At 39.5% G+C, this 13,457-nt stretch overlaps 2 protein-coding genes across 2 annotated transcripts in view; one reads left to right on the top strand and one right to left on the bottom strand.

Moving 5' to 3' along the window:
* Window positions 1-13,457, top strand: part of prdm6 (PR domain containing 6) — a 114,221-nt gene that overhangs the window by 19,968 nt on the left and 80,796 nt on the right. The window contains exon 5 of the mRNA XM_026321186.1: window positions 5,090-5,217. Coding sequence (XP_026176971.1) covers window positions 5,090-5,217 — 128 coding nt within the window. The remainder of the gene's footprint in view (window positions 1-5,089; window positions 5,218-13,457) is intronic.
* Window positions 6,664-13,456, bottom strand: LOC113138617 (GTPase IMAP family member 8-like). The gene is made up of 4 exons (XM_026321185.1): window positions 13,382-13,456; window positions 13,183-13,278; window positions 12,532-12,589; window positions 6,664-10,097 (listed from the first exon to the last, which is right to left on the bottom strand). The coding sequence occupies exons 3-4, from the start codon at window positions 12,542-12,544 to the stop codon at window positions 7,498-7,500; spliced, it is 2,613 nt and encodes an 870-aa protein (XP_026176970.1). The 5' UTR covers window positions 12,545-12,589; window positions 13,183-13,278; window positions 13,382-13,456; the 3' UTR covers window positions 6,664-7,497.

Raw genomic sequence — 13,457 nt, 5'->3', positions numbered from 1 at the left:
AATCGAAGTCACTTAAAGGGAATTTACAGAAAATGATTTAAAGTGGACTGAGAGAGAAACACTGAGATGTGATTCACTGTTCGATGTTTCTTTACTCTACAAATATGTTTTTGTGTTGAAAATCTTTAGTTTTCCACCTTTTAAAAGACAAAAAATTTGCTTAGGGTCAGAAAGATGAGTTGAAAATCTGATTAAATGCGTTGGAGATTAGAGCAGAAACAGAAAATCCCTTAACAGAAAAATAATCAGCAGCTACTTTCATAATTCTTTAATCAGATGAAGCAAGAATAGACTAGTTTATTGTAATAATAATAAATTAATGAACTGGCAGATTATTCTACACCACGACTGCTGTTTGAACACACGTCTCTACTTTTGGCTGCACAATAAGAAACTTTTACTTGCGTCTTCAGCAGCAGCAGCAGCAGCAGCTCCAGCTCCTCGTGTGATGTGTGGTCTCGGTGTGTGAATATAAAGCAGTGCGGTGCTGAAAGGGTCGTCGGTCCGAACACACTGGGGGTCAAACGGGGATAATTTATGGAGCTTAGAGAAACTGAAGCAAAAAAAAAAAAATAACATCAAGTTTTGTCACGATTGTGCTCAGACTGGGAAAATGACAGGCGGAGCTGAGAGGTGAAGCCTGCAGCCTGGCAGTGTTTGCAACATTTTCTAGCTGCTGAACTAAACAACATGTTATATTTGGCCGTTTGTCTTGCAGATGGAATTTTGTAGGGATGGATTTGATAAACACAGGAGGCAAAAACGTCTTTGACAGAACAGCATCAAGCCAGAAACCAGCTGCTGGAGTTTTACTCTGCAGTCAGCACAGGGTCACGTACAGGCGTCTGCTCACGAACACGATACACAGGCAGATTTACTCCATTCAAAATACTACAAGAGGTTATTAAAACTCAACAGAGTCCAAACCACAAAATTAGCACAAACAGCATTTCGGGATATATAATATCAGGAATATACAAACCACAGACTTTCCTTTTATTGTATTTATATTTTTACACAGTACAAAATGTAATTCTATTAAGAAATACGCTGATTTTTTTCTGTAATTTTCACATAGATCTGAGATAATTCAGTTTTCTCCAAGGAAAAGAAAAAGAATATTTAAGAGAAAAATGGAATTAATGTAGAATGAAATGAAAAAGAGAATTTGATGGGTGATCAATTTGTCAGTTTTCAACCATCATGAATTTAATATTGTTAATATTTGTTATTTATTTCAAAAATAATAAGAACATACATAGGAGACACAGTTACTTCATGTGTTAAGCAGATTTGCAGTTTTGAGTAGTGGATATGTGATTTTCATGACCTGATCCTCAGGGTGATCCAGATCAGGACTGAACAGGGTCATGTCCACAACAGTAATATTTAAGTGTTTATTGATTTTGTTGCTTTGCTGCCCCCTATTGGACAGAAATCACTTAACAAAGCTTTAATCTCTTACCGAGATTAAAACTGACTTATCTATAAAATCACAGAAAGTCCATGGTTTTCGACTTCAGGTGCTCCCAACCTGCTTTTCAGGAAGAAAAAACCACGACAAAGCAGAACAACATGGGGCGGGATGAGGCGGGAGGCTCTTAAATGTGCTGTGATTTGTTTAAACAGACGTCAGTGACAAATGGCAGCGAGTAACAAAAGCTTTAAACAACATCAGAGTGCAGGAGTTTCATTAGAGGCTGCAGGGAACAGGACTGTTTGTTCACTTACGCTGAACATGCCCTCTGACCTTTACTCACAGCCACGTGTTGACCTTTAAACAGGCCTGTGAAGCAGCAAAATAACAGAAAAGTCTTTTCATTAATAAAAATCTGTGTAAACATGTTGGGCCATATCAGTCCTGATGTAAAACCACATTTCCCATCAGTCCTGCTGCTTCCTGTCCCTTTTGCCAACTGTACATTTCTGTACAGAAACAAGCAGCCACATAAATGCTGAAAAGATAATTTCAATAAAAAAATATTTGTATTAACGTGTAGTTTCAATTTTGTCCATGCACATTGTAGGTTCATTTAGCTTCACTTCTTGACTAACAGATATTTTGATCCAGAAAGTATATTCTGCTGCTTGTATGTGTAAATACGAACAATCTAAAGTCATGAGGAGTCACTAAAGATTTTTTGCATTAGAACAGACACAGCGTTGGATAAATCCAGAGCAGTGTGCAGACGGTGACGGACAGTAAAGTGCTTACAGGCAGAGAATGTGAAATAAGGCAGTTTCCTTTGATTCTCACAGTCATTTACAACATCGATCGTTTGCTGGTCGTGTGGACAGCAGAGAGTCCGGCTGTTGGCTCAGGTCGTCACCTTATAAACACAGTGAACGCCTCCTCAATACGGTCACACTGCATCACCACGGACGGACGGAGGGGTGGATTAATGATGGACAGCCACTGTTTGATCACTGAACTCCTCACGTTTAATTGTTATGTTGCAGTGCAAAAATATTTGAGGCGCACTAGAAGAGGCCTGGAAACAGCAAACTCCAGAGCAACTTGTCTTTGTGGAGAAATGGATCTTAATGCACTGTGGCACAGATTTGTTTGGGTAATGTTTCATCTTGGTGCATCCCGCTTCAAACGCTCCCTCCACCGTTGCTCTGAAACAGTATTTTTAGACCTGAGAACTTGTTTTTATAGCAGACGTTGGCAGACGGCGCAGTGGGGCTTTTAAGCAGGTGTAAATCAGGTTTGTATAATGTTTAACACCCAGCAGGCCCGTAATAACCACAGCTTCAACCCGACTGCGGATAAGAGGCTAATGATTTGTGGCTGAGGCCTGTTTAAAACTTTCCAAATCAACTGGAGTTATTTCTTTTTCTACAAGCTGTAAGTGACTCGTGATCATTTTCACTTGCAGAGTTTCATTCTTAAGAAAACGCCTGATCTTAAACTGAATCGTGACTCCACAAGTGTGTGATTCAGGTTTTAGACTTCGCTTCATTAAATAATGAATACGGTACTACAGTTCCTATACTTGCAGTTTTACACTTTATCACCTAACATTATTTGAAAGTATAAATACTTCATATGAAGTATAAGTTTAATTGAAGGTTGTATATTTTCAGCTCCACACATTTGGGATCTTCTCGACCACCTTTTAAAGCAACTTGAGACTTTCCATTAACACGTGTTTTGTTTTTTTCAGTATAAAATAAAACTGCTGGTTTAAATATTGTCCTAAACAAATATTGTCAGATCAATGTCTTTGTTTTTTTTTTTTTTGGACTCTATTCTGCATCCTAATGTTAAAAAAAGCCACTTTCTATCATTGAAGTCAAACAGGAACATGGATGATTTTGATAATAAAAATCATGTTGTGTATTATTTATTGCTGCTTTCTATTGTTTTTAATAAAGTTTCCCAGACTACCATCAGCCTCCAGTGGGAAGAATTAAAACATTTTGACTGGGACAATAAATGATGCTTAACAAAATAAAAGTGACTATAAACAAGAACAGGTTTCCCTAAGATGTATATTTTTCCATCTGATGCCCCTAACCAGATTTTAGAAATGAAAACCATAAAAACAGACTTTAAAGACCAGAAAAGTACAATGAACATGTGCCAGTAAATAAGACCCAATAATATGATCAGTTCTAATCCATATTAGTTAGTTATCAAGACATTAAGATGTGTTTGACTTTGTTGAAATTTATTTTGTGATGAGTTTATTGATACATGCAGTCATCTATTTATTTATTTATTATTTGAGGAGGAACTACTTAACGCTGCGTAATGGCGCCTGTCGCTTTATTGTAGTGATCCGGCGCGGCGGAGTGATACAGTCATTTTCCGTTTGGTCGCGTTTTATTTGCTAAACATCGCGGCGGATTTTTAAAGAGTCAGTCTTTGTGTTTAACGTCACATGAATCTCAACATTAGTTATAAACCACCTTAAACGACCTTTAGCTCTTTGTTAAATCACTTTGAGAATGTCCGTGCTCCTTTTTGGAATGTGGTGCAGTGTTTACCACAAGATGGCGGTGGCTCCGTGATGTCGTCTGTAATGGCGCCGGAAGGAAAACAGGTTAGCTAACAAGCTAACGCAGCTAGCCGCTCCTTACCTGTCCACGTTACACCTGTTGTCGACAGGTTAGGAGTCTTGTGTGTGTAGTCACTGTGTGGTCAAAAAAGTACAATTTCATATACAGGTAGGCACAGTCCTGTTCCTGGATGAATTATCGGTTAATAAAAGTAACGTTACTGGACCCCTCCTACTCAAGTCATTGTTAGCTAACTGAGCTAACTGTTAGCTAAATTAATGTGTTAACTTTTCCGTTGTGTTTAATGTAACTTAGTTTCTCTCTCATAGTATTTAATAATATCAGCAGCTAAACTGAAGTCTTTGAAGGAATGTTGTTCTCAGGCCTCAGTCTGGCTGTGTGAGGTTTCTGATCAGACTTGTCAGTTTATTGAAAGTTTAGCTATTAGCATGCTAACTGCCGCTTTGAATGTATTCTGCTAAATTATCGTATGTAGTCAAGATAAAATGAAGAACTCAAATATATTTTATTTGCTACAGAATCAGCTTATAACGGGATTTAGTCCAAGTGTCTTTAACACACACACATTGGTTTCATAAAACACACGCCTTACAGCTTACAGTTCGTGTCATGTTTTGAGTGGGGTCGCTGTTTTGCTGCCAATTTAAAAACAGATCTAGTCAAATTATTGAAAAGTAATGGTTCACTACAGGTGAAGCTTTCTAGATCTGAAGTGAAGACACTTGATAATTATGTGATTGTGATCATTTCTCATAATGTCTCGAATATTGACAAGGTATTAGTTGTTGTTTTTTTTTTTTAGATAAGTGTATCTGACGTTATTGGAAGATGATGAATTAGTGACTATTTGTTTAGACCTTTTTTGTTCAAAAAATGTTGAACATTTGCTGGTTCCAGATTCTCAAATTAGCATATTTACTGCTTTTCTCTGTGTTATACGATATGAATGCAATGTCTTTAGGATGTGGACTGTTCGTTTGTTCAAACCGTATTTATAATCAAACAAACTTCTGTGTACGTACTGCTACCCTCGATGACCCTGTATATTTGTGTGTTTCAGATCTACGATGCAGAGGGGACATTACAACACTTTATCGATGGTAATGATCCCAGTAAATCCAGCTGGATGAGGTATATCCGCTGTGCCAGACACTGTGGAGAGCAGAACATGATGGTGGTACAGTACAGGTAAGAACAAGTCTGGTTTTTGCACTGGTATTTAGCAGAGGTGTGCCATACAAAAGTGGGCAAAAAAAAGATTGCATCAAGGTTTTAGCTTTTATTTCACATTTGGTAAAATTCTATTTTTTAATTTTGGCAACTCTTAGTGGTAGTTTCAGAAAAGACCAGTAAAACTTGCAGACTTTGAAGCACAGTCACATAGCAAAGTCATGTATCAACCTTAAATCTATGAATGGACTGGAAACAAAACCTAGTCCACGTTAACTTTTGCTGGATTGTCAATTTTTTTACTTGAAAGTATAGTGTAAATCATCTGTGAAGATTCTCAGTCATCCAGGGGAAGTTACCTAAAGGTTGAGTCATGGCAACTGGACTTTGAGTTTTAAGGCCGAAACGCAGCCAGTTGGTGAATCAGAGGGGTCACGTGAGTCCATCATCAGATCCTAACGACCCTCACCTGAGCTCACTCCTTTGTTCACCTAACGAGCCTATTCAGACCAGGTGTGAAGTGAAACCAGCTCAGGGGTGTGGGTCAAACGACTCTCACCTGATTTACATAGCTCACCTTGTGAGTCTATGGGTCTTAGGGGTGGAGTGAAACTAACCTGGGAGATAAATTGGAGGTTCCAGTCCAACTTTTTTCTTAGACTGATGAAGCCACCTGGATGGGTGGTGAAACATTTCAGCCTTAAAACTGAAAGTCCAGTTCCCATGACCCAACCTTTAGATATAGTGTAAATCAAATTATTATACACAAAACCATGCTGGCATCTGCACACTGAGAGCTAATAATATTATCACCACTGTAATGAGTGGCTTTACACTGAACTTGTTGAATCTCTATAAAGACTGTGATTTGCCCTGCAAATTTGAAGACTCAATTAAATAAGTTTACCCTATACTAATTCCATCATGCACACAGTAGGAAGTTTTTGTCAGTTGTTTTACAGAAACTGTGTGGTAAGAAAAATCATAATACATGTAATTAATTTATTCTGTTTTATAGTTTATTTTATTTGCAATTTATTTCAATGAAAGAAAACAGAAGCTTTTAAAGACATCTCTAGGTCTTAATGAAAAAAAAACTGACAGAAAAAAACGGTGAATTTTATACATACAATCAAAACAAAAAAAACATGAACATGTGAATGTACTCTCATTTCTACGTACAATGTGAAAACCTCTAATCTTCTCTAGAAGAGTAAATATCATAGTTAATCAAACAGAACTTCCAACTATTGTGTGTTTCCAGTGCAGTTTGAAACCCATCAGGGGCCTTTCTGTGTGGAGTCTGCATGTTCTCCCTGTGCTTGTGTGGGTTTTCTCCAGGTACTCTGGTTTCCTCCCACAGTCCAAAAACATGTATGTCAGGTTGATTGGTGACTCTAAATTGCCCATAGGAGTGAGTGTGAGTGTGTGAGGTTGTTTGTCTCTATGTGGCCCTGTGATGGACTGGGGACCTGTCCAGGGTGGACCCCTGCCTTTCACCCAGAGAGAGCTGGGATAGGCTCCAGCAGATCCCTGGGACCCTGGTTAGGACTAAGGGGGTCTAGAGGATGGATGGATGGTCAGACAAAAGATGGAAATGATATTAAATGTTCAACTTCATCTCTGTATCAGGTAACTATAACAATGAACAGGAAAAGTCTACATATTATTCAGATTCAAGCTGTTTTTTAAAAATACATGACCAGAAAAATAAAGCATTACCCAGTTTAAGTGTTTCTATAAGCAATGAATCCACATAAATCACCAAAGTGTTTTTTACGCCCTTGGTCACCTCTCTGGCTGTTGATGTATCAGTGAATGAAAAAGTGATTTATCAGTGAAAATTTCTAAGAATCCACAGCCCGTTTGTGTCGAGTAGTGAATATTCCAGGCTGTTAAAGCAGCATGAGGGTGCAGGTTTCTATATGTTCTGTCCTCTTCTTTTTCAATAAATTGAGAGAGAGACAGAAGAATTTATCAAGAATTTGCTTCTCTTAACATTTACATTACATTCATGATGTTACTTTTAACTTGTCTTTTATTTTTGTAAATCACTTTGAATTACTCTGTGTATGAATTGTGCTATATAAATAAACTTGCCTTGCCTTATAATACTTTAGCTTAGTTACAGAAACAACCTAGTAGAATTCTTACCTGTTTACAAACATTTGCCCTTAAAACTGTCTGACATTAGTTACAAAAATTTAATGTCAATTCCATTCAGCACAAACCTTTTTAAACAGTTCAACACCCAAAACTCAGTTTTAGAGCTGAAATGGTGCCACTGTTAATAACGTCTCATAAAATGGTACACCCTATGAGTCCTTTGTTTGTTTTTATATGTTTCTGTATCCAGTTATTCACTTCCTCCTCATGCATCTTCTTTAGCTCATTCATTTGTGTCTCCATATCTTTATTGTTTAAGGGAAAACCTCTGAGCTCATTCATTTCTTGTGCTTGTTTTTGCATCAGTTTATCATAGACCTTCTTGTATGCTTTGTTTTTCGTCAGTTGTTTTATTATGTAATCCTTTAGTTTTTGGTCCATGTGCTTTACATCTTCTGATTCCTTTCCACCCTCTTCTGTTTCTGCTGTTACATTCTTGGTAAATTTTTCTATGAAATCATTGGATTGCTCAGCTTGCTTTCTTGCCTCCTCCTCCTTTTTTATTCTTATTTCCTTCAGTTGCTTCTCAAGGTTATCTTTTGTTTCACATTCTCTTCTGGTTTGATCCTCTTTTGTTTCATTTTTATATATTTGCATTTTTCGCTCAAATTCTTCTGTGAGCTTTCTTAGTCTTGTTTGTTCTGCCTCTTGTCTCTGTTCCGCTTCATGTTGACGCCTCTCCCACCTTTCCCTTTTTTCCTCTCTTCTTTCTCTTTCTCTGTTCCTCCTTTCTTGCTCCTTAATGAGTTCTTCCTTATCTTTGGCTCTCTGTGGTCTTTCATGTTCAGCTAATTTTAGTTTTTTCGCTTGCAATTCTTCATATATTCTTTCAAGTTCCTTCTGCTCCCTCAGTATCTCTTGTTCCTTCTCCTTCATGATCCTCTCAGTTTCCATTTGTACTGCTGCCTCAGCTTCTTGAAACATCTCTGTGGTGTAGTAACTGCCACCATTTTTTCTCACCATTGACTCAACTTTGGACAGCAGCTCACTAACTTGAGAATGATTCTTGTGATCATTGTTATTGAAGACTTGATATCTGCCTCCACATTCAGTCATCAGGTTTTTGACAAAGTCTTCACTGTCTTTTAGGTAACTTTCAATTGTTTGATTTTTGAGATCATCTCCTCTGGTGAATATTACAATTATGTAGTCTCCTGACTTCTTTCCAAAAAATGTCTTGATCAGCTCCACAGTTTCTTTCTCCTCTTGTGTGAATCGACCGATCTGCAACACCAGTAAGATCACGTGAGGTCCTGGAGACAACATACTGACACATTTCATAAGCTCCTTTTTAATGTCATCTGTGGACAGAGCTGTGTCAAACAAGCCAGGTGTGTCGACAGCAATGATAGGCCATCCATCAATCTCTCCTGTTTCCTTTTGGCAGAACCTGGTCACTGACCTTTGACAAGTTTTACTGTAAAAGCATTCTTTACCTAAAATGGTATTTCCAGTGCTACTCTTTCCACAACCAGTCTTTCCAACCATCACCATCCTGAGACACTCTCTACTCTGCACTGATGTGAGACACTCTCTTCTCTGCATTGACTTGCAATGCACTCTGTTCTGATATTTAGCAGCTTGCTGTTTGGGAATCATATCTTTTGTGAAGCCTTCGGATCCCTCAGCTGTCAACGTCTCCACAAAATGCAACAGATCAGAGACCTGCTGCTTGTCCTCAGTGTTGAAGATAACATATCGTCCACCGCAGCTCTGGAAGAGCTTCTGGATATTTCTGTTTTCATTTGGAAACGTCACAACCTTTGGAAATTTAATGTTTTGCTCCACAGTGAACAGAATCATGGTGAAGCCATTGACTTGAGAGCTGAATATGTTCTGGATGGTCTCCAACTCTTTCATGTCTTGATCAGTGGGAGGATCCAAAGGTAGGACCAGGATGAAGGCATGGACGCCCCCTGGGTGACTGAGGGAGATACACTTCAAAGACTCCTTCTTTGCTGCTTCCTGAGGTTTTTCATACAAGGCAGGCAACTCCACCACAGAAACCCAACGTCCACACACCTCTGCCTGATTTTTAACACACTCTGAGGAGTTGGCAGGTGGGCCAAACTTTCTTTGTCCCAGGATGCTGTTGGTTGCTGAAGTCTTCCAGGCTCCGTGCCTCCCACACAGCACCAGGTTTAGAGGTGGTTTTGAATTTTCATGCGTTTCCATCAGATCAGTCTCTTCAGTAAAGGTTAAATAGCTTCCCCTGTTTTGACTGACCATTTCATCCATTTTTTGCATCAGTTCTTGAATATCATCATCATCAGGAAAATAGTTTTCATTACAGTTGATTCTGAGCTGCCTTTGTCTGCAGTCTTGAAGGAGCTGGTTTACCGAGGAATTTTCTGTCCTCTCATTTTGTGTGATGATGACCATGGAGTACTTAAAAGCCTCTTGGCCAAACACACTCAGGGTGTGCTTTAATTTTTGTCTGTCCTCTTCAGTGAAATCAGAAGGCTTCACTAATAACAGTAGGACATTTGGTCCAGGGGGGCAGTTAGCCACACACTTCATCATCTCAAGTCTCACTGTTTTCTTCGGCAGGCTGAAAATGTCTGGTGTTTTCACTACTGTGAAGGGTTTATTCCTCCACTCTCCATAGACATTTGCTAATTGTTTTGGGTCAGTTCTTGAATGAGGACCATGTTTTGTTCCAGAGATGAAGTTACTTAATTTTGTCTTTTCATTCTGACTTTTTCCTAACAGCACAATCCTGAGTTCAGATGCTGTAAAACAATAAAAACAAAAATATTACAAATTTTGATCAGATATGTCCGTGGCTGTGTCCAAATATCCTCCCTACTCCCTAATCCCTCAGTCACTATATAGTGCAGCACTACATAGAGGACTACATAGTGTAGTCAATTAGCTAACAGTTTCAGACACTCACCCACTACTTTTTTCTGTCATTGATTATGACATAACATGGGCTTCCAGTTCGTGTAGACATCACTTTGTTTCATTTTTATTTTAATCATTTTAGCGGTCGAAATGTATTTCTCTCATCCCAAATGTTTTTTTTTTTTCAGATACAATCTTGAATCAAAATTTTTACGTGTTCCCGTATTTTTTTCATCCATGCAATACTTAACGGTCTATTCTGCCCGTCTAGTGACCATCGTTGCTCACCACTTTTTACAGAAATAGACCCTTATAGAGAAGAAAAGAACAGGGACTGTGACGTGTAACGGTATGCTGAAACTGGGGCTCCACCCTGGAGCCAGGCCTGGGCTTGGGGCTCGTAGGCGGGTGCCTGGGTCTCTCCCCCATGGGGCCCAGCTGGGCAAAGCCCGTAAAACCAACGTGGGGCCGCCCTTCTGTGGGCCCACCACTTGCAGAAGGATCCATAAGGGACCACTGCTTGGAAGATCGGGTAGTGGTCAAAGGCGGCGACCTCGACGACCCAGTCCTTGGATGCTGAACCTGGCTCTAGGGACATGGAATGTCAGCTCGCTGTGGGGGCTAGGAGGCTGAGCCTGGGAACTTGAGCGGTACTGACTAGAAATAGTTGGGGCTCTCATAAACCCCACCGACACACCTTCCATAGAGGAAGCAGAGGCTGGGAAGTTGGAGGCTGATCTGCCCACCACCCAAGCTTAAGTCACTGAGCTAGTTTGGCACTGGGGGTGAATGAGATCCGCCTTGAGTATCTCAAGTCTCTGGATGTTGTTGGGCTGTCATGGCTGACATGCCTCTGCAGCATCACGTGGCGATTGGGGACAGTACCCCTGGATTGGCAGACCGGGGCGGTGGTCCCTCTTTTTAAGTAGGGGGACCAGAGGGTGTGTTCCAACTATAGAGGGATCACACTGCGCAGCCTTCCTGGGGAGGTCTATGCCAGCGTGCTGGATGAGAGAATTCAGCTGATAATAGAACCTCGGATCTGGGAGGAACAATGCGGTTTTCATCCTGGTCGTGGAACACTGGACCAGCTCTATACCCTCGTCACAGTGCTCGAGGGTTCTTGGGAGTTTGCCCAACCAGTTTGCATGTGTTTTGTGGATTTGGAGAAGGCATTCGGCCACGCCCCTCGCAATATTCTGTGGGAGGTGTTCTGGGAGTATGGGGTCCAGGGTCCTTTGTTTAGGGCTATCCGGTCTCTGTACAACCGGAGCAGGAGTTTGGTTTTGCCGGCAGTAAGTCAGACCTGTTCCCAGTGCATGTCAGACTCCGACAGGGTTGCCCTTTGTCACCTGTTCTGTTCACTATTTTTATGGACAGAATTTCTATGCTCTGCCAGGGGCCGGAGGGAGTCCATTTCAGGGACCGCAAGATTTTATCTCTCCTTTTTCAAATGATGTTGTCCTGTTGGCTCCATTGAGCCAGGAACTTCGGTGTGCACTGGGGTGGTCTGCAACCGAGTGTGAAGCGGCTGGGATAAGAATCGGCTCCTCCGAGTCCGAGGCCGAGGTTCTAAACCGGAAAAAGGTGGCCTTCTATCTCAAGGTCAGGGGAGAGATCCTGCCTCAGGAGGAGAAGTTTAAGTATCTTGGGATCTTGTTCACGAGTGAGGGAAGGATGGAGCGTGAGACTAGGGCACTATATAGGGAGTAGGGAGTAATTTCATACACAGCCAGTGTTGCACCCTGTGTATTTTTATTTGCTATAGCCATTGAGCCTTTTGCATAAGTTATATACTATATGATGAAATTCGGTGTATAAATCTCGGAAAAGGGTGTGATTACATATCTGCACATGGAGATTTTGACATTGTCTCATTCAGAAATCTCAATTAGCTCCTTTTATACAACGTGTGTTGTTTTCTTTAGCTTGTCACCATTTTTGTCTCCTGTTTAGTACAGAATCCACCTCTCTGGCTATGTTGCTTTTATGTACGTGGTGGATTACAACAACAATGTGCTGTCTACAGATGCACCTGCCTGTTAATGAGTTTAATATGTCCAACCTCCGTCAATGTTGATTATGTTAAAATTCAAAAATTATCCAATTAATTGGCCAACTGATTATTTGGTATACTGCTATTGTGAATTATATACTAAACAGTTAGGGAGAATTCCTCGTGATCAGTTTTTTATTATTTAAATTTTTGTAGAAATAACACAACAAAAAAAATTATACAATACAGAACTACTATATAACATAACATTCCTTGCTTTCTGACGCACAGATCAGATCAATGAGTAGTCAAACTGGATTTACCTGATGTCGCCATCTTGTGTGACAGAAATGGCACTTGAGAAGCTGATGTACGTGCCTGCTGGGTTTAAGGAAACAAGGCAAATAACTTTATTAAAATCTAGATAAAGTAGATTAATTCCCTCATTTAACCTCTGTATTTTCTAAAACTTTCAGAGTCTCCTGGTTACTTCTTCATGGATAATTTGTTGTGCTGTGGACAGTGTTTTTTTTACTAACGGGATAAACAACAATTTGGCATAACAAAGTGTTAAGACCATCCATATTGTATTGGCTTGATTCAGTTTAAATTGCAGTTTCTTAATTGTAAGATGGTGAATAGTAAACATGATATGAATAATATATTTTCCCCATGGTATATGGAAGATTGTTGAGCCTGGCAGTCACTCTTAATATGTAAACAAAGTGCAATTAAAATATGTATTTGTGTAGTGTTTTAAGCACCCATAGTAACCAATGTACATGTAAAATGTTTAATGCACAAATATGACTTAAAAAATCTTTAAATATACAAAAAAAATAATAAAATAAATAAAATTTTAATATATGCATGTTATTTTTTTGCGTTCAGGCCAGCTTTCTAAATGTACAATTAACTATTTTGCTCGCTGCAACTTTTATTTTTTTGCATTATCTCAACCCTACTGAACTTACCTGCTGTAGTTTCTTTTATTGCAGTTTTACAATGAATTTTCCTGAAGTTATTCCATTCCAAGTTATTCCACTTCACCAGGTCTGAATGTTTCACACCTGTAGTTTTTCAGTAAATCAGGTTATGGTTAGAGACTTGCTATATTTAGTATGTTTTCATGCTCTGCATTGGTTATTGGTTGTATTTATTGTATTTACTCACCAGATAAGATTCTTACTGCATCACATCTCAGAGCACAGAATCAACTCATCTAAGACTCTCTTGCTGTTACTTATTA

Source organism: Mastacembelus armatus, chromosome 9 (assembly GCF_900324485.2).
Source record: "Mastacembelus armatus chromosome 9, fMasArm1.2, whole genome shotgun sequence".
NCBI lineage: Eukaryota > Metazoa > Chordata > Actinopteri > Synbranchiformes > Mastacembelidae > Mastacembelus > Mastacembelus armatus.
Note: the sequence above shows the minus strand (reverse complement) of the source record. Positions and strands in the feature narration are given on the sequence as shown.